General features: G+C 43.1%; 1 protein-coding gene across 1 annotated transcript in view; it reads right to left on the bottom strand.

The window, feature by feature from the left end:
- The window catches only part of MYO7A (myosin VIIA), a 778,803-nt gene that overhangs the window by 187,220 nt on the left and 569,230 nt on the right, over positions 1-22,353 (bottom strand). The window contains exons 28-31 of the mRNA XM_086933887.1: positions 21,203-21,330; positions 20,509-20,635; positions 16,034-16,153; positions 8,034-8,207 (exon numbers count right to left, since the gene is read on the bottom strand). Of these exons, the coding sequence (XP_086790013.1) occupies positions 8,034-8,207; positions 16,034-16,153; positions 20,509-20,635; positions 21,203-21,330 (549 nt within the window). The remainder of the gene's footprint in view (positions 1-8,033; positions 8,208-16,033; positions 16,154-20,508; positions 20,636-21,202; positions 21,331-22,353) is intronic.

Below are 22,353 nucleotides of genomic sequence, written 5' to 3'. Positions count from 1 at the left end.
CATAGAATGGAGTCTCAGGTCCTCATTATGCCCGTTAGTATAGGCACCTGGAACGTGAAAGGCCTCAATTCCCCGCAGAAACGGCAGACACTCTGGAAGTATCTTTCAGACAACCACCTGGATGTGGTTGCCCTTCAGGAGACCCACCTGGCCAGGAGAGATGAACTGAGACTCCGCCATAGACATTTCCCCCTTATCTACAGGGCGTCTGCGCCCACGAAGCATAAAGGGGTGGCCCTCCTCTTTCGGGCTTCTCTCCACTTTCAACCCCTGGGGGTGAGCGGTGATAAAGAAGGCCGTTGGTTAATGGTGAAAGGGACGTTATATGGCCGCTTATGTACCTTTGTTGTGGTGTATGCTCCGAATGCGGGCCAGAATGTTTTTTTGCAATGTTTGATGGACAAGATGGGGGACTTTGTAGACGGGCACTTGATACTGCTTGGGGACTTCAACATGGTGTGGGATAGGGATTTAGATAGTTCGGGGACACGCAGGGCAGATACTGGTGTCTTCTCGGAGGAAACGCAACGTCAAGTAGGCGAATTGGGACTGGTGGATAGCTGGCGCTTCGTCCACACTCAGGCCAAGGATTATACTTTCTTTTCTCACGTCCATCGCTCGTACTCCCGCATAGATCACATTTTTGTTAGCCAGGCTCTCAGGGGGGATATTCGAATGGCTGATATCTTCCCGCTCTCATTGTCGGACCATAGTTTAGTAGTCCTTGGGTTGCATTGGTCTCTAGGGGGGGACGACTGGCGGAAGTGGTACTTCCCGGCTGCACTGGTGCGGGACGAGGTGTCATGTAAGGAGCTGTGGAAGGCTATCGGAGACTTTTTTACTCTTAACCCGCCTTCTGACACGTCGGTGTATACCACGTGGGATGCGTGCAAGGCCTCCTTACGGGGTACGTGCCTCGCCCTTAACGCGAATCTTAACAAACTTCTGCGGAAGGAGAGGGAAGCCCTGGAATCGGAGCTTGCGACCCTGGAGCAGGCGCACAAGTTGAACCCCTCCAGGGTGACCCTTTGCCCCCTTACGGCAGTGCGAGGGAAATTAAAGGCCCATTACAACAACAGGGCGGAGTTCACCCTCCTACGTCTTAGACGTGTGTCCTACTCCCAGGGCAATAAGGTTGGGCGCCACCTTGCCCGGCAGCTTCGAGATAAGCGCGAGAGGGATTACATCGGGGGTATACGGGACCGTACGGGTTCTATTCAACATAAAGATGTGGACAAGGCGGCCATCTTTGGTCGCTTCTACGAGGATCTCTACTCGAGCGACGCTCTAGATCCAGAAGCCCAGTCTGCGTTCTTGGGTGGTCTGCCTCTCCCACGGGTCTCCAGGGAATGGAACGATTTGTTGTCTTCCCCCATCTCTAGGGAGGAGGTGCTGGACGCTATTAAGGCTCTGAAACTACATAAGGCCCCCGGTCCTGACGGTTACACGGCCCTGTTTTACAAAACATATGCATCCGACATCTGCGACTACCTAGTTTCCCTTTTCAACGCGATGGCCTCTGAGGGTAGGACATCGGACACCATGGCCGAGGCCATGATTACTATTATCCCCAAACCGGGGAAGGATCCTACCTACTGCGCCTTTTACCGTCCGATAGCGCGACTTAACCTGGACGCTAAATTATACTCCTCCATTCTTGCGGGCAGACTGCAAGACCTGATGCCGGCTCTGATCCACCCAGATCAGTCCGGATTCATTAAAGGTCGACAACCTCACGACAATTTGCGGCGCGTCATCCATTTGATTGAAAAGGCGGAGCAGTTTCACATACCGGCAGTGTTGGTAGGGCTTGACGCGGAAAAAACCTTTGATCGTGTTGATTGGGGGTTTTTACACCGCACGTTGGTGGCCTTCAGGTTCTCGCCCCGATTCATAAGAATGCTTGAGGCCAATTACAACAGTCCGACCTCTCGGGTGTTGGTTAACGGTCACAGGTCCGGGAGTTTCCGCCACTCCCGAGGGACACGCCAGGGCTGTCCGCTTTCGCCCCTTCTCTTTGCGCTTAGCATAGAACCGTTGGCGCTGGCGATTCGGGAGAACGAGCGGATCTTGGGTCTCCCCTTCACGGGTGAGCAACATAAGATTTCACTCTTCGCTGATGACGTATTGTTGTCCATTCGAGACCCGGCATTGTCGTTACCCCATGTCCATACAGTGCTATCTGAGTATGAAGCGGTGGCGGGCTTCAAAGTTAACTTTGATAAGTCATACATCTTGAATTTAACCCTACCGCCTGGTGAGGTGCACCAGATCCGGTCGCTTACTCCACTCTCGTGGTCAGCTTCCTCCCTGTTATACCTGGGCGTACGGCTGACCTCTGCCATAGGCGCCTTCTTCCAGGCTAATTTCCCTCCGATGCTGGCGTTGATTCGTGCGGAATTAGAGCGATGGAAACCAAAATATATCTCGTGGTTGGGTAGGATTCATGCGCTTAAAATGGTCCTCCTGCCTAAACTCCTGTACCTCTTCCAAGCCTTGCCCATCCCGATAGGAGTGGATTATTTCCGTCGGCTTAAGACCTTGATGTTGAAATACGTCTGGCAAGGCGGTCGGGCGCGACTTCCGTATGCGGTTCTCCAACGTCCGCGGCTGGAGGGGGGGGTGGGGTTCCCGGACATGCACTTGTATTACAAGGCTGCCCAATTGAGAGTTCTGGTGGAATGGTCCCAACAGCTCTCGGAGAAGCACTGGCTCCATATGGATCGAAGCGTTGCGGGACGTTCCATCTGGGACCTGGCTTGGAAACCTAAGGTGGACCGGCCCAGAAACGCGTACATTAGCACCCCTACCAGCACGGTGTTAAAGGTCTGGGACACGGTCAGTAGCAATGATCGGTGGACCACATTTCCGTCCCCGTTCACCCCGATCCATTTCAACCCGGCCTTCCCTCCGGCGTTGGCGGAGGGGCCCTTTGAGGTCTGGAGGGAGGGTGGCTGTAGAGCCCTCACCCACCTGTTCCATGGTGCCGCGCCCCTTACTTTCCATAATTGTATGAGGGATTATGGGGTTCTGCCGACAGAGCGCTTTCGTCACCTTCAGCTCCTGCACTGGGCGACGTCGCCTGGAGTGGTGGATGCAGCTACCAGACCTTTGACGAAATTTGAAACCTTTATCCTTCGCACATCCACCATGAAGGGGGCGATTTCTTTTCTGTATGGGAGGCTATTAGACACCGCGATGTCCCCCCGGCCTCGGTATATGGATCACTGGGAGAGTACTCTTGGGAGGGACATTTCCGATAGCGAATGGATGAGCTTGTGGCGGGATGTGACGGCACATAACCACTCTGCCGATCTCAGGGAGGCCCATATGAAGCTTCTGTTCGACTGGTATTTGTATCCGTCCAAATTGCACCGAATATTCCCGACTACCTCAGATAGGTGCTGGCGGAGCTGCGGGATGTTGGGTGACTTCAGCCACATCTGGTGGGACTGCCCCACCATCCGGCCATTTTGGTCCGAGATTCTCTCCCACATTAAAGATGTGCTGGGTTACCCACTCCCGGATTCAATGGACTTTGTCTTGTTGGGCCTCAGAGACTCGCTGCTTGAACACCAGACTAGGGCTGATAAGAGCATTATGTGGCTATGCTTGGGGGCGGCCAAGCTGACTTTGGCTGCCGCTTGGAAAAGCCCGACTGCTCCTGCCATTTCCTTATGGCATGCACAGCTATGGCTTCTACTGAGTATGGAGCGACTCTCAGATATTTTCCTGGGGAATTTTAAAAACTTCATGTTCAACTGGGGCCCCTTGGTGAGATTTTTGTCACATGATTTGCCTTCGGCAGTCTGCCCTTCAGCACTACGGGCACTTCATCTCTTTCAAATTTAATCACTGATGTGTATGTTGCTGTTTTGCATGAGTGCTGGTCGCCACCACTGGGTGGGGGGTGGGGGATGGGGGGGAAAGGGGGGAGGCGGGGTGGTAGTTGGGGTTGTTGTTTTTCTCTTGTTGCGACTTGATATGCCTTCGCGAGAGGACGCTATGATTAAGATCATGATTGGATTATTCTTCTTCAGCTGGGGACTTTGCGCCAACCGCTGATTTCCTTTTATCTTTTTTTTTGCAATCATGCTCTTTAACACCCCCTGTGTGGGGTTATGTGGCAGAATGTCGCCTGTTCCTTTTCTCTCTTTCTCCCTTCTCTTGTTCTTTTTTCTACTATTCCTCTCTTTTTCTACTTTCACCTTTGCAAACTATAAATAAAAATTTTACAAAAAAGAAATGGTATTCTACCAGGATATAGTCTACAGAAAATCGTGGGTCCAAAATATCATGGGCAAAATATTGAGGACCAAAAAATTATGAAGGTAAAATTATGTAGGTAAGCAAAGGTTTACTATACTTAACTCCATATCTTTGTTCCTTTACACATATGCGGAGATAAGAATAGTACATATATACTTAACTTTATACGCTTACCTTCTTGATGGGAAACATCCTTTACAACGCAACTTTTACCACGCAGTGCCTTTACGACGCAACTTTTACAACGCAAACCATTACAATGCATTGCGCTGGGGGGCGCTCTAGGATAGGGAATAGGTTTAATTTACTATCCAACACCTTCCATACTATCCACGGGGACTGGAGTTGGAATAGTAAATTAAACTATTCACTATCTAGCGCCCCAAAGCACTATGCGTTGTAAAAACCGCGTTGTAAAGGCATGCGTGGTAAAAGCATGCGTTGTAACGTCATACATCCCTTCTTGATTTTTTGGCCCTCAATATTTTGACCACACAATATTTTTGTCCTTGATGTTCTGTGACACAACCTGGGAAGTACAAGGTTCTCTATTGTATTTAATATAAATCTTAAAAGGAGATTATATCCCGTCCTTTATTTCATTAGTTGGTGTGTTTGCCACTTATTTTCCCTCCGTTTCTATTGGATGTAGCATACTATTTGATGTTGTTCCTCTCATGTGTTTTTCTTATCAGTGTCCCATGGCCCAAGCACTGTTTTCATTCGCTTTTGTGGAATTTGTATTTTTTAGGTTTTACCTGCACAGCGCTTGTGCTGTACTTGTTTTTCAAGGCCTGACATTTTTATTAGGGGAATTAATTGGTTATTCAAACTTTGTTGTTCATTGTCCAACACAGTGTCTTTTATTTGTTTCTCTTGTTTCTGTTTCACTCTGTGCTGTAAATTTAATTTCGTTCACAAGGCTTGGAACACATTGTTCTCCAGGCCCCGCTTTTAGCCATAAGCCCATCCCCAGTATCCCCACACGGAAGGCCTTGGAAGCAAAGAGAATTCACAACACTTCAGTTGGACTCTATTCTGAGAGGTCAACCATAACTTACTTCTACCTAGCACCCAACGCCGCAGTATGCAATCTCCGAGCTCTACAAGCAACCAGATCTGCTACCACCCAATTTAAAGGCAGTGAGTTTGTGCACATCAGAAGGGGCACCTGGAGAAATCATCTAAAGCACAACGCTGAAAAAGGTTGCACCACAAAGGGACCCAGGGGCAGTGAGGGGAGTGCTTGCTCCATGCACACATCTGTAAAAAACATGGAAACTGTACATGGAGTCCGTCTACATCTGTGCACTGTCAGTGCAACACCCCCATCTGTACATCATGAGCGAGCATCCCAAAACCCACAAACTGTATCAGAACCACACTCGACCTCTGTGCATTGTGAGAGTGCACCTCAAAACTCAGTGGGACCACATTGTGAGTGTGCAACTCAAATCTCTGTGGGACCACCTCAGTGCCAGCACTGAATGTATCTCCGAAATCACAGGTGTCATCAACGCCACCCACTTCCTTTCTTTCGGGCAAGAATTTCAGTAAGAATAAAAGGGGTAAATGCAAACTGTTAGCAACTTTTCCACAATTTTTTGCTCTGCCGACTTGAAAGTTACTTTAAGTGACTGAATATATTGTGACTTGGCTTTGCTTTTTTGCAAGGCTCTGCTGTAAGCGGATGGATATAAGCATAAATTAGAGCACGGAGAACTCAGCATAGGGTTTCACCTCTGCTCAAAGACTCTCTAATGCAGTCTCAAAGAGGTGCAATCATCTTCACAATTTGAATCGCTACGGGTTTGCACCTCCCACTGAAACCCGAGCACTCGCCATACACAATATTCACCCTGTAAAGAGAAGGGCTGATCTGCTAATGCGGCCCATAAAACGAAACAGGATCATACTGGTAAAGCCACCACAAAGACCCGGATGGGTAAAGAGACTTGTAAAAATACACTTCATTCTGCAAAGTCTGCCCTCGGTCGCAACCCCCCCCACCTTTCTGCAAGCACTCTAAAGTACAGAAGGCTATGTATCACCAAGCTCAAACCCTGCACCACTAGCTGCATTGGTATCTAGGAAACCCCGATCCTGCAGATACCACCCCCGCACCCCTCCCTTCACCCTAGTAATGGGACCAGAGCAGAAACTGCACCCCACAATGCACAGAAAAGGCCCTGAAAGTAAAGCCTGCCATATCAATACCACCACCCACAGCACCCTCGATTATCCAAGAGCTAGCAGGCATGCTCAGCTCCGCCAATGAACATAAACTATGCCTGTAGGACCTGCTGCCATTCAAGGAAAGGGCCCCTGCACAGTTCCTGCCATGGAGTTCAACTCTGGTATGCAGCCATTGCCTTTTTACCAGCACCCACAAACAGCCCTGAACACACATCTCCATCTTGACCTGCAGCAAGATCTGACCCTCTATTACAGGTAACCCCAAAGCGCTCTCCCGATGCTCTTTTCTAATTCTCTTTCTCGCCCTGGTTCTACTTTCTAAGATGCCCCTTCCACCCACTAAATCACTCCCGTACTAAAACATATTGCCCACATTTTTATTTGGAGAATGTTGTGGGCTACATTTAATTTGAGTTAAATCCTTCACCCTTCACCTAATATCACCGCTTTATATTACCACCAGTTACTGCACAATATATTGCCTTTATTAACAAATAAGTCATAACACTTTCACAGAGTTTCAGTAACTTATATTGCACAACTGCTCACTGACCTAAAACTTACAACAAAAAATAACCTAATATTAATCAGATAGGCGAAACCTATTATTTATCAATGCTTTTTTTACACTTTGGTGTGTGTGCTCTGCCCTCATTTTCCCCATCTCCTAGCAGTGTTGCTATCTTAGATAGAAATGCAATCAAATTCCAATTGTCTTTGAAAGGCTATTTCACAACAAGCAAAAGTCAAGTTTTGTTGTAGTGATAGATAACTTCAGTTTAGCTCTCATGATATAATGTGATAACAGACTCTTTGCTGGCAAACTGTTGGTTAGGGATGGTGTACATCAGAAGCCAATCCAGAATTAATATGGGAAGTTTTAGCTTGCACCACAAAGCCCTACAGGTAAAAGTCAGAAGTCTATGCTTGTAGGTTTTCTCCTTAGCTTGGATACATTTTTGGGGATTCACAAAGAACCCTATGAGTAGCCCTAGAAATCTACAACAGTCATAAAGGTTCAGGAGCACTATTACTTTACTCATACAAATATCTCACCAAATCTAGTGGAAATGATTATGTACCCATTTTGCTGGGGACATTTTTCTTCTAAAGTAGCAAACACTCTTGTCTCTACCCCATGAAATATCAGAGTGTTGTTTTGCCTTTTCAACTCTATAGAGTCACTTATGTCTGCTTTTATTAGGAGTAATTGTATGTGTGTTTCCAGTGAAGATATCAGACTGCAAAAGGCTTGTGAAAACCCAGAAACATAAACATGTGTCTGTCTTCATGGTTAATTTGACAGCCCCACCCCATAATGTTACCTTTCCTCCCTCTAACCATAAACGTATGATATAGGAAGATCTACTGCACTGGTGGGTTTTACAACTATTGTTGGTGTTCATTGCACTTCATGATCCCACTAATGCTGAATCTGTGAATCACTTTGTGGAATGTCAGATCACAAATGGCTACTTTAGCCCACCGCTCTCATTCAATACCTGCATACCAATCTACATTTGACCGCTTAAAGAGAACTATTGAACTACCACATAAGCATGGCTTACCTTATCAAAAAGTGCTATGTAAAGCGAGAACCCGAACCGGTCCAACAGGCTGATCTTGTCTGCCAGTGAGTTACAGAGCTCTTTAGCTGTTGTTGCTGAATCTGTGAGAAGCGTCTTCGTCGTTCCATCCATGAATGTAACAGGCAGCATGATCGGCTTCTTGGATTTTGTAGCCTGCAACATAATCAAAGGTAATGTGTTTGAACCTGCTCCATTTCATCAGGGTTATGCATTAGTATTCTTTATTAATGCAACCTCAGTTTCAAAGGTGCACTTACATCAGCACAAAAATACAATAAAGTAAAAGGTAATAAACAAACATAGTTTTGTAAGAATCAATCACAAGTGTTTCCTACTTCATTGTCTTCATTTGAAAGTATGCTTTTTTAATGGTTTTCTACTCATATGAGGGGAGGTTGTTTCATTATACACTTTGAGAATTGCCAACATGTTCCAATATAGGATGATTACGGCAATTTCCTCCAATCTCCCTGGTGTTTTCCTGTTGTCTTATTTAGAGCCTTTATACTGTTTGTATACGGACATGCAGGCCATTACACCAACAACAGAGGTGGAAATAAAACAACATCATTTATCTCTTAGATGTTACCTGGCTCACTGTTGTTATATGATTGACTTTTTGATAGTTCACACACACAGCCCACTCCACTAAAAAGTTTTGGGTTTTGCCAGCACTCATATATTCTGTTGAAAAAATGGTCACGTCAGTCTAGAAGTTAAGGACAAGCCCCAATATTTGTGTGAAAAAATCATAAAGCCTTACCACTGATTAACAAACCTTGTAAAATAGTGTTATGGGATTATTTCATCCTATCTGCAATCTAGTGATCGTTCTATTTTTTGAAGCATGTCGTTTAGTGTAATGTTGGGTTTTACACTTCCTACTTCACCTCAGGGCCCAATTACGATGATGGTCGGAAACTTTTCCGCTCGAATCGGTTTCGGAATCGTTCCCGAACGAATCAGGTTCTGCGAGTCCAACTGACCGATTACAATGCTTCCGAACACCGTTAGGTCGGACTCACATTGACATCAATGGAAGCCTTTGTTCAGACCGACAACACAGGCTCCCATTTAAAAAATGGGTAGATTGGAAAAACCGTGCACCCTGTGACGCGCACCCCATGGTGCCTGCCACACTGTGCATGGATGGAAAGAGGTGACCCTTGGGTACCCCCACGGGCCCTAACCAGAGGCCTATGGGTGAAGAGGGGGCCTGCTATGAGCCTCCAAATTCAGATTCCGACAGCCTTTTCGTGTCGTGCAGGCCGATTCGGAACGGCTGTCAGAATCTGACATCGTAATCGCTCGGTTCATAGAGCTGTACATATCAGCTCCGATGACTCAGGGTCTCCAAATGCCGATCAGAACTGATTCAGACAGCCCGAACAGTTTCCTGTTATTGTAAATCGCTCGGTCGGAATGTTTGCCAATTTTGTCAGAAGCATAGGTTCCAAAACGCATTCGGAGACTCCGAATGCCGTTCGGAGCCTTTCCGACCGACATTGTAATCAGCCCCTCAGTTTGGGTAACTCTTGGATATAAATTATTGCAGAATGTTTTTTTAAACATTATAGAGGGAAGTTTCTTCATCAAACTAATTTTATATTTCCCTCAAGAAGTATGCAGATCGAACAATCCATTTTATATCCTCAGAGTGGTGGATCTATCATTTATTACCTTCTGAGGACTCCTAAATAAGCAATACTTAAGCAAACAGTGCTATCTTCAGAACTGGTATTCTGGAAAGAGGAAAGAAGAAAGTTTGCATGTTTAAAAATATTTACATCAATATAATCATCAATGGAAATCTTATTAATTTATTCAGTAGACAGATTGACTTGTGGCTCTGAAAATATAGTCAAAGCAGTAACAATATTTGGAGACTTTTTGTATTAGATACCCCTATGCCATTATGCAACTTAACTTTCTTAATAGCACTTTCAGAGGCAGATGTCTGCAAATTTTTATTATATTATGTTACATATGAGTCTATTGGTATAATCATAGTGATAACGATACATGTATTTCCAAATCTGTATTGTGCCCTGTGCCTTTGTTATTAGGCAATGAACACTAAATAATAACCTGCACAATTGCATATCGTAGCAGCAATTAAGTGTCACTAGACCATTTGTGATACCGTCATTTAAACTAGTGCAATTTTAAAATGTGTACTCTGCAAATCTAATCGAGAATAAAGATCTAAGAAAAAAGGTGGAAAACAGAACCTACATGCCGAACAGCGTTACTCACATTGCATTTGGTTGTTTATTTGAGGCATAGCAAGACCTTTCCTGCTGGAAGAGTCAAATTTAGTGTAGGATGGAACATGCTGAGATGGGAAAAAACTTTATCTATGAGTGGAAAGCACGAAGAAGTAATTATTGTGGTATCCAGTAAGGTATTCTCTTGGTTGTTGGATGGTTTAAAGCTCCTTTCTGCATTAACAAGCAGTGTTGATTTATGGACATGCGAATATAGAATGTAGTAGGATTTCAGAGCCAAGTAACGTCTGGAATTTTCTTGGGACAGTTGATGCTGGACCTAGATGCTGTATGTTGTGGATTGCATGCTCTTTAATAAAGGCTTCACTTTAAAGCTTATTTCAGAAGTCTGTCTTCTTTAGAATTATCAGTTTGCTGCACCATGCAACATTGGAAACAACTTCTCGATGCATACATAATATGATTTTTGTGGGGAACATCAGCGGTGGGATATAGGTCTAACGCTCCTGCGTGAGGTCAGAAGACTCACATTAGATTCCAGACTGTAATCTTGGTTTCTGCCATATTTATATCTTACACCTGAGTGTCTATGATTGGGTATCTCTGAAATCTATAAGCATGTAGCATTAGCTTCCATGAAATCTGAGGATGTCATATGTTTCTTTTACCAACCAAATAACATAGTATTAGCTCTTTACAACATTCAAGACAATCACTATTCCACCGGAATATAAAGGTTTTAATACTGTTCTGCCTAAATATTGTGAGCAAAATATTGGACTACCACGATATTGTGTTGGTAAATATATACGGGAGAGAAGTATAGATTTAATATTCCTAATTCCACATGCTTCTTGATGATGATTATCTATATAGAGATGTACATTATATATGGTGCATAGTTCCCCCCTGCCGTGTATTATAAAGATTTTGCAAGTTACAGAAGAGATGACCATACAGAGGAATAAGGATGACGGAATAGTTCCCTTTATACGGTCATGGTACTCAAAGTTTCTTTACAAGATCATGGAACTCTATCTTGTAATATGCTTTTAATGTAAAGCAGAGGGCATTTTATTTCTTGTACTACAAGTTCACACCAGGTCCTTCCTGAGTTTAAAATCTTAGGGCCAGATGTAGGAAGCCAAATAGCGATCGCAAACGCCAAAATTCTCATAATTTAAGCCTTTGCGATCGCAATTTGGCTTTGAGCAATGTAGGTAAGATTAAACCTACTCGCAAAATAAGGAATAGCAAAAATTGCAATTCCCCATTTTGCGGTTGCCTTTAAGGAATCGCAAATTGCGATTCCTTAAATGCAATGTAAGTAGCACAAAAGACAGTGCACTTTAGCCTTAAGGAATCGCTAATTACCACCAACTTCAAGTTGGTGGTAATTAGCGATTTCCCCTTAAAAAAACTTTTTTGCTTTTTTTAAAGTGCCATGTGGCACACATTTATGCCCTTAGGGCATGTATGTGCGCCACATGTGCACACATGCACATTTCAGGGGTGCAACAGGGTGTCCCTCTGGAACCCTTGCACCCTTGAAATTGCGCCCGCAATTTGCGAGTACCTATTGGGTACTCGTAAATTGCGGGCACAAATCCTATTCATTCCTATGGGCCTCTTGGCCCATAGGAATGAATGGGATGGTATTCCTTGATTGCGAATTTCAATTTGCGATTCGCAATGAAGGAATATTAAGGAATCGCAAATATTTTTGCGATTCCTACCTACATTCAATTTTTTGAGTCCATAATAGTGATTCAGTCAAAATCGCTATTATGGACTTGCAAAATTGAATTTACCTACATCTGGCCCGGAGTGTCCTGATTTTCCATGTTCAAGGATAAATGAATACACATACTAAGACCAGTTAATTTGGCCAAAAGATATTTGGATCAGTTTCATGTTAGCTGAATTAAAAAATAAGTTGGCTCAGATTGTGTTACAACAGAGAGATTCAATTTTTCCTGTAATTGACATACAATGTAGAACTAAATAAACATGTTGCCATAAATATCTCCTTTCTGCTGCTAGCTTTTCGTTTTAGAAAAACATTTCAGAAGACAAAGGAGGTTTCCACCGTCCTTGTTTAAAGTGCATCTGTAATTATGCGGTGCGACCTGCCTTTCACCCTGGCTGCTGGCAGCAGGCATTGTGACATCAGAAGTCAATAGTAATAACGTATTACAGTTGAGTGGCTACATCCTTTCTTATTACAGACGACAAGATGCTTCACAAGTCGCTTGTAATAAGAAAATTAGACTCAGGCTTTTGTACTGGAATTGGGATAGATGCATATATTTTGAGGGGCCAGATATATATATCTGACCCCTCAAACGTGTATGTGCGATTGGCTAATACCCGACTGCCATAGTTAATTTCCTATAAGACTTTAGTATATGGTACTCCAGGTACTAAGGACTAGTAAGCAAGTTTTAAAGTAAGCTAAGTGTCACCAGTGAACTGCAGCACATGTTTTGCCACCACTGTTCTGAAGACAGAAAAGTATGGCTCAGGGTCAGCCATTGCAAGCTGGCCTACCAGCTTCCAGCCTGCCAACTTGAGGTGGAAAAATAACTCTGTTTGCGAGGTCCAAACCCACCTTTTTAATATATATATGTTAGGCCTTATGTGCCCTGATATTATAAAGGACATGTCAAAATTACACTTTACATGTCCTGACAGTAAATTATCTAAATTGTGAGTTTTACTGTAGTAAGACTGGTAGCGGCATTGGCTAACATGGAGTTTTATTAACTCACATGCTAAATTCCATATGAGTCCACTGAACATGATATATCAAGGTACCAAATTCATTGTTGCATTAAACCCAACTTATTGCTGAAGTCATATTTGAAGTAACTTTTAATGCAAAAGTGACTTTAGAAAGGCACCATTTTGCTGCTATATCCTCTGGGAGCCCTTCTTGACTGTCTACAGCCGTTGCCCCCTCTGAGACAACAGGCTGCACCCTGCACCCTGCTAGGAATAGGGAACAAAGAACTGTTGGTGGGAGGAGATGTAAGCTCCTCCTGCAGGATGACTACCAGCTGGTCGCCATAGATGGCCCAATTTCAAAGACATGCTAACTTTCGAATGGCTGCATGGAAACATGTTGTGTTCGACTTTGGAATCCTAAAACCACCCCCCCCTTCTTCCTGGCGGCAGGGGTAGAATTCGACACTTCTAGAAGAGAGACATGTACACACTGGTCTAACCGGTAATAGTTTAAAAGAACCCTAGCATATTAAAACGGATGGTGCAGCCACAAACACGGGTCTGACCTCCTGCTGCTGGATGAACTCCGGCAGGGAAGGCCTGGACAATAGGTTCCCTGTCACAGGGAGGTGTAACAACCTCCCAGACAGGCATTAGTGAATTGGGGCTGGGTGGGGCACTCAGAGAATGCTTTTCAGACAGTGCTGGGGGCATATTTGGTGTCCATGTGCATAGCCCAGTTCAAACCGGTTGAAGGAGCACTCAGCACCTGCTCTGGCGTGAAAATGGACAAAGGAAGGGGGGTGTAACCACCCCTCTTTCCTGAACCTCCCATAGCTGGGTCCCCAGAGTATGTCCACCCCCTTTTCTTAGTATAAGTAAGGGACCCCTGGCAACAGGACTTTAGATTACACCTGGACGAAACTATGACACTGAATCCTGGAACTTTAACGCTCTACTCGAGACTAGAGGGATGTGTTTAGAATAAATACATATATTTTATATATATACCTGGTGTGGAGATTATAGACTGGTAAAACAAGGTGCTTTACATTCCTTCAAGACTTAGCCTGAAGGCTGCTCTCCACAGCTACCTCTAGGATTGCTTTCTATAAAGGTTGTCTTTAACTTACCATCAATAAGGGTCGTTTGGACTGGTGCAAGGTGCCCACTAGAATAGTGCACAGCATGTGCCAGGCAAACTTCTCACACCGGTTTCCCAGCAAGAGTGGCTCATTATGCTGAGTACACGCTAGGGGACTGCCCAGAGGTCCTCACAAGGGAAGAAGACCTGAGCCAGTTCGGGTACAGGAAGATAAGGAGGCCCTGGGATACTTTTATGCCCAAACCCCCAGTGATGTGAAGTGGGAAGGGTTGCCCCATGGGAACTGTTGCCCCATTTGCTAGTGAGTCATCCCTCCCACAAATACATAGATGGCATACAAGTGGCACCCCTGTCACTCAATTCACAGATAATTAATGGACCGGAAGAAAACAGGAGAGACTGCTCTGATGCTCTTTGGACCCAGCGAAGAGGTTATGCACAGAGGACTGGACTGCATCTGCTGCCCGAGAGGGCCTGCAAAGAGCCTTCAGAGCCAACACGTGAAAAAGAGATCCGTTTTGTGTAAAGACAGAAGATGAGACTACAAGGATTAGTTAGCTAATCACATGTTAAGTTTCAGGATCACCAAAGGCTAAGGAAACCTGCACCCCTTGAGAGCTCAGCTGCCCAGGAAAGCCTAACTCCCGCTTGACACGGACATTACTTCTGGGAAACTGAATCCCGACCCTCACAAGGTGTCCTCAAGTCCGGTGGGCTGATGACTGCAGTCAGAGTGGAATCTGATCCCCCCAAAAAAAGATTTATTTACCTGCAAGGAACCTCAGAGACCACTATAACTGGGACACCAATTGATCAGTGGTGACAGGGCCTGCACTGGACTCCACAGAAGCATCGCTGGAGATCATTCAGGAGGATGGAGACAACACCTGATGTTCGTGGATACTGCGGTGGCCCTAGGAACACTTACTGCATATTTTCAGCATCTTCAGAATACACAGCATCCTGTATCCAGAGCATCAGGACCATTTCTCTGCTGGTCCGTGGTAAAGGATAAAAATATAGAAGGGACCCTGAAACTCCTGGAACTAACAATAACTGTCCCCCTGTCCTCAGTGGTCCCTTTGACTGGCTCCCAACCGGTTGTGGCTCGTCCAAGTGGAGATTAATAGCCATTCTAGCCCATTGACTCAGAAACAACTAAGCCATTTGAAACAATTTGTTGCAACCATTTTAAAGTGAACTTTAGTGATTTACTTACCTTTGAAAAATCATATCCTCCAGTTTCCCTTGATAGATTTTTGTTGTTTGGGTGTCTATTTAAAGATAACAATACAACCTATTTTTATAAATTAGTGTCAAATTTGTATAGTGTTGTGTTTCTTACTTTTACTATATGGAACTTATGCATGCTTTACACTTGTTCTTTTGACTAAGCCTGACTGTTCTGTGCCACACCTAACAATGACTGAGCTAAGGTTTTTGTTAAAGAACCTATCTAGACATGATGGAGATTCTGACATTGTTCATGGTGAGGTCAAAAAGCCACTCCACATAATAGTCATGTGTGTGTATTACCCAGTGGTACTTCTAGTTAGAAGTGTGTTTCCATAGAAATGCATTTTTTTTGTTGCTGATAACTTAGGCCCAGTTTTATGAATCTCCACAAAACTTTACAAAAAAGTGCTACTTTTTTACTCTTATGCACATAGTGTAAGTCAGTTAACTGACTTACACTATGTATTTTTATGAATTGTTTTTAAACGTCAAGACTTATTAATATATTAAATGAAATCTAGTTTCTTACTTACTTAGTTATGTGTCTTTTTTGCGATTTCTCCCTTGATACATGTTAGTAATATGCCATATTGTTTACACTCTTTCTTTTGAATACAACAGACCCTGCAGGCTGACATTCTTGCTATGGTAGCAATATGCAACTACACGGTCACCTATTATACCTGTAATTCGAGCCAGCTTGGGGGCTGTGTTCTGGTTCCATTGGCGAAGGTCCTTCTCAGCCTTTCTTCACAGTAGGGAGCATATCCTGGAGGTCCTCCATTGATGAAGTTTCTTAGATACTGTTGGAAACATGTAGAGACATGGTTACAATACATATGCATAAGTTGAAATTGAATCTAGGTAACCCACTAACACCAAGTGTGACCAGTGACATCTGTATAACATGCAACAGCACCACGACTTCATTTTATGGAACTGGCATGACGTCTCATTTATGGAGCCTAACTAGGCTAAGCAGTAACATGATAGGTTTAGTCAATGTTCCAATATTGAAAAGCAGAGCACAAAGCATCTGTGGAAAGGCCTTAATTTCTAAAATCACAAAGCAAATTGGAGATTCTGCCATATTCCTAAGTGACCCTTGCCATCAGTTTAAATTCTGTTGGGCTACACAAAAATCACTTTTTTTTAAACACAAATATTCATAATTGCACTCTCTACTCCAAGTTAACACTTAATATATAGCAACCATTGACCATATGTCCGGGAACTTACCAACTCCTACCTAAAACCTCCAGGAAAACATAAAATGATTGTTTAGAAAGATGTTCCAGCCTGGGAGAAGCAGGAAGCCTTAGAAATACCCATCTACTAACAAACAAGCGTATATAACTTTATCAGTAATGAGGAGAAGATCTGGAGAGACTGAGGAAATATTATATAAACCTGCGTAGGTTTTCTCATGACCGAAAAAGTGGTGTAGGATTTACATATCTTATGCATGTAGCCTTGTGATTTCAATTTTTTATTTTTTATTTTTATTAGAAGTGTCCTAAACGGATAAAAGTTGATTTTGTGAACGACAGATAACAAGACTTAACTAAAAAGTTTTCAAAATCTCACAACGATGATTGATCAGCAAGCATTAGGTGGCAGATATCATGAACTTCAGAAATAAAACTGCAGGATGAATCAATGAGAAAATAATAAAATACACAGATCACAGGGGCATCTCCAGAAAAGGCTAGATCACCTACAGCCGCTTAAAAGCTGAAGGGTCTGATTTTTTTTTCTCCATTCTATTTGCAAAATCTACACTAACACACTAGCAATACACGTTGGTGAAGCCCAACTTATAAAGATGGAATGGCAGCATGGTTTTATTTAAGCAGGTACAGAGCACCCCTTCAAGTTTCCAAGGGTGAGGGTGAAATTGAGCTTGCTTGACTCTTTCCTGTATCATGTAGCAACACAACTGAAGCAGGCGGTGCAATGGTCTGAGGATGAGATCAATTGGGAGACGTTTCTCCCTGCGAGCAAGTATGGAAACTACACCCTATTGACGGAGAAAGGATTTCCACAGTGACCCCATTACCCCATGAGACATATTTAGTATGCTTGGTGCTGAGAAGAACTTTGTTGCAGTAGATAAGCCATTATAATCCCTTAGGCAATTTTTCAACATAATGAAGGATATTACTTTCTTTAGCTACAGAGAGTGGATGCCAGGTGGCGGATAACTTGTTTTTGCATGCTAAATTTGTGATCTTTCATGAAATGTTTAGGCTGGCAATGGGACAGTTCTTGTGGTATTCAAGGGTTGCCAATCCAGCCAGAGAAGTATGGATACCTTCTCAGAGGCCCGCCGTAGTATAATAAAATTAATTGAGTCCTAGATCTGGCTGGGTACAGATGCTCGGTGATGCAACTGTGTGCGGCACCACTTTGAGATGGGGCGGCACAGATCGAGTGTTTGAGAGACCGCAGTGGATTGGAGAAAGGCATATTATGAGCAAGTTGAATCTATACCCCATAATGCCAGATTTAAGTTAATACAATTGCACTATCTACGCAAAACATTTTCGTACCCCTGTAATTTGCATTTATGCTCTGATAAAGTGTCTGCTTGTGATAGGTGCAGATCGATGGGGTTTTCCACATATGACCCAGACTTGCACCTAAATTGGAGAATACTGGGGGTATGTGGTGGAGAGTATGGGAACTTCCACTGATTCATGCCCTGAGAAATCCATACAGCAATGCTTACTAGGAATATCTCCTGATAAGAAGGGTTATAAAATCAAAACAAATAAGTTGAACTGTGTAGACTAAGGGGTATATAGCAACACATTTGGCATGCAACGTGGCCTAACAGAGGCACAATGGAAAAAGAACATGTTGGCCTGGGAAGTGACAGAGGAACAGCATATGAAAGAAGCAAGGAGGGATGATAGACTATCAGCGAACTTGGCTGAATGGACTGAAATGTTGCGCAGATTACTAGTCTGTCCGAATAATAAACCCCCATGAAGGAGGGTCAGAGCAAGATAGATTGAAGTTGTGCTGAAAACGTTCGGGTGGCAAAAATAGGAGGACCTTGGTAGGAGGGGTATCAACCGCGAACCATTTATTGATTTGCTTGATTTGACTGATCTCCAGATGTTCTATCAAAGATGATCAGTCCTTATTGTTGAAACTATGTACTTCAATGTTGTGGTTGAAAATTAATAAACATATTTATACGTAAAAGGGACAGAACACTATTCTGTGAGTCTGTTAAGATGCAGAATGGGCTCACGAGACAGCCCCAGGAAGAAGGAGGTCTGAGAGATTTTTCATCACTTCTACACCTAAGAAGCTTCACTGTCCCCTTTGGAAGCATGCCTACATTTTTTTGTTTCAAGCTATAGGTATCTCTAGTTAACAAAGACCACGTCATCAATTCTTCACAAAAGTACAATGAGCACTACAGAGAGAATTACGTAACTTAATTTCGTAACACAAATAATGGCTCTTTGTCAAAAATGTATTCTGTAAAACCGTTCGCAGTGTATGGCGTTTAAGGTCACCACTCCGAATGACATCTTCTGACTCTTTTTCATACCACACTTTTTTTTAAGGGACAGATTGAAGTCTATTTGGAAAGAGACCCTACTTACAGATTCAATATTGTTTTATCCACAGATATTACTGCAGTATGGGATTTTCATACTAACAGAGCTCAGAGATAAGTGCACAGAGTCAACCCAACAATTACAAAATACTGACCAGAACAAAAAGTCAGACAATTGCTTTCCCAACATTTATTTAAATTGCTGGAAATTTTTTGTCTGGCACTGTGGGCTGGATTAAACACATTTCACCAGTGTAGTGCAATTTTGTACTGAAATTTGAACAGACCAACAAGCCCAAAAATACATTTGCTATAAATCCACAGTGAAAAAATTACATTTTACACTGTTCAGGGAGTACATCACTGGGTGCAGCCTCTCTTTAAGGGTTTACAATAAAACATGACTTTTCATCCTCCTTCTATTGTCCACTACGTCTGCCCACTACCCCGCCCCCTCCTCCGCCCAGAACATTAGCAAGGTGCTCCTCACCTCTCATTCCAATTGGTGACAATCCTGGTTAATGGCCAGCCCTTAAAAAACTGGGGTACCAAAACAACCGTATCTTAGGGCTCTCTTTACTCCTTATAATGACCGGAAAATGTTTTCCATTTTTCAATCTGTGCTCTCCCTTAATTCTCACTGATCCCCTTTTAGAGTTTAGCATATAACTCCATGCATATCCTCACCACCTGAAGCCATTGTATCTCTCTCACAACATGCTGATGTCTTCTGGGTGCCAACTCAGCACTGCCTAATCTCCCTGAACCCAATTGTGAAAATGTTCCCTTAGTAGGACCCGTCCCATGAACATTCTTACATTTGGTGTAGACCCTACTATCTAATTTAGTACATTCAACAGACTGTTCATAAACAACCTCCATGTGTCATATGCATCCATATATACCCTGATGATCCCACCCACCCAATTAAAACATGACTACCCTGTGAACTTCCATGTACCTGCCTGCAACTCTTGTTTTTGTTAGCAAGTACAGTTATACGCCTTTTACACCATCTGTGACATAGCATACTCTATCACTGTTTCTGATGCTTTATGAACAGCATTAATACACACCAGGGGGCGAGTTTGGGTAGCCTCACACATTAAATGCCTGCTATCAAGAGACCAACCTTTAAACCCAAACATAACAAATCAACACTTTGGGATTTTTGACCGCTTCTGTCACAGATACCAGTCTGAGGTTCTTCAAACAAAAGTGCACTGTTCTAGTAATGTGTGTGATAAATCACAAAATGTGATCTGTTTAAAAACACAGTGAAATAATGTTGCTATATCCCTTATACAGCACATTTGTTGGCTGCACAATGTTAATAACATACACTTCTCTACAGCCAAATGCATTATCACAGAAACGGATGCCCTTCATTTTCATATTCACATGTTTTAAGTATTGTCACAGAAAAATATTTCACCAACTAGAAATGTTTTCATTAAAAAGGACGTAATCATGAAGTGGCTAACATAATCAACAATATTATTCCCAGATACATACGTTATATGTATTTATACAAACCTGAAAATATATTTCATTATGCAACCCCTACCCCTCACTCTTTACCTTTACAAACTTTTCCGAGGGAGCAAAGCAACCCACACAGAGAGACATGAGGATCCAGCCTCGTGCATGGCTGCTCTTCGATGGATTCTGAGTAAGCTGTTTGGAAATTTGGCAGTAGATTTCATCCCTGCAAGAAAAAGTACAGTTTAATCTATAACTCAAGCAATCTATTAAAAAAGGAATTGGTCAACCAATCATCTATTTCTATGAGTCGTGATGCATCTGTGCGCATCAGCGGCCATTTTGGAATGGGTTTCTCTAATAGAACATCCATTGCAGGGTTGCCAGCTATGCGTGTGCATGCATCTTGACACATGCATTTGAATGCTAATAGCAAAGAGCACTGGCCAAGCCAATAGCTCAGCCTTTTAGAGCTGCAGATTATAGGCTTTGCCAATGCTTGTCCTAGTAGGGATTAGCCAAGCTCATTGTAATCTTTACATTTTTGCTGTGATTCTTTCCTCCCTTGTTTGAAGCATGACAACATACTACTATTTAACCCCACAAAGCAATATCCAATGCCAATCAGGCACTTTTTGGTCACACTACAGAGACGACAAACACTTTAGCTCTACACCTTAAAATAAGGCACTGTGTTCTACTCCCCACGAAGCCAGTGTGAAGATGAAGTCTTCGGAACAGAAGAATTCAAATCAGAATGCATTCAAAGTTTGCATTCAGTATAATTTCTAACCTGAGTGCCGGCCTGAGGATGCCATTACCAATAATGAAATGCAGCTTCTCCAGGTTTGAGGTTGGACGGTCTTCCAGCATGCTGTTTCCCTGCAGGGTGGACTCACCGTCATGAAGTCGCTTTGTTACCTGGCCCCAAGAGGCGAGAAGAGAAGGGAAACAAGACTACATGAAAGAGAAGCATAAAAAGAGAATTCTAAGATAAACTCAGCATTCAGATGTTTTCTCTGTAAAGAAGAGAACAGTTTGTATTGTGGATATGAACAAGGGAGGATACAGAAATGGAGAGAGTAAAGGCAGGAATTTAACCATAGAGTGTACTAGATAAAACATCAATTTCTAGAAGTTGTAATGAGATTTATAAAGAGCATGACTACTCCTAAAAGCGATGTCCTAGTGCTAGTAGGGTAAATTAGTAAAGACCTTGTTACAACTGCTCTATTTCCTGTGGTCATACCACAAGCAGTAAACATTACCATAAAACGCGGAATCTCAATAGGGCACAAACATCCAGCATTCCAATTCCTTTAGAGAAGGCGCAACTGTGTGTGTTTTTAAAAGTTGATGCAATTTTAAAATTAATTCCTTCGAAAAATGCTTTTTCTCTTCAACTGTGATTTATGAAACTGGGTTGTGCCTCTTATGCCTACATGCCTGGCACAGGCCTGACTTCTTTTCTCCTCTCTTTTTCTGTACAACAAAGTAAAATATAGATTTTCCTAGGTTTGAAAAAAGTTGCACCAAAGTGTAAGAAGCGGGCTCTCTACATAGTGTACCAACATGAGGTGCATTGTGTAGAGATCCAGGTATCTCTTATTAGTGTACATGGGCTTACTTTAACAATCCCAAGGTGCTCTATTTGTGGTAGTGTGGTCGAGTAGCTTTAGGCTTATCAGAGGGGAGTGTTAAAACATTGTTGCACACACAGAGTCAATAAATGAGACACACACTCAATAAGGAAATTCAACACCAATTTAGAAAACTATCATATATTTTTATATTAATTTAGACACAAAAATCTTTGAGATTAGGTAAGTACTTTTTGAGTTAGCGATTTTCAGAAACAAAGAAAATACAGCTGTCAGATTTGGGGCATGAGCCTCGAACGCGGTAATGTTATCCTATGGGAAAAACATACACTGCATCGGGGTA

The sequence above is a fragment of the Lissotriton vulgaris genome, chromosome 8, assembly GCF_964263255.1.
Source record: "Lissotriton vulgaris chromosome 8, aLisVul1.2, whole genome shotgun sequence".
Taxonomy (NCBI): domain Eukaryota; kingdom Metazoa; phylum Chordata; class Amphibia; order Caudata; family Salamandridae; genus Lissotriton; species Lissotriton vulgaris.
This window is presented reverse-complemented; position numbering and strand designations above follow the sequence as displayed.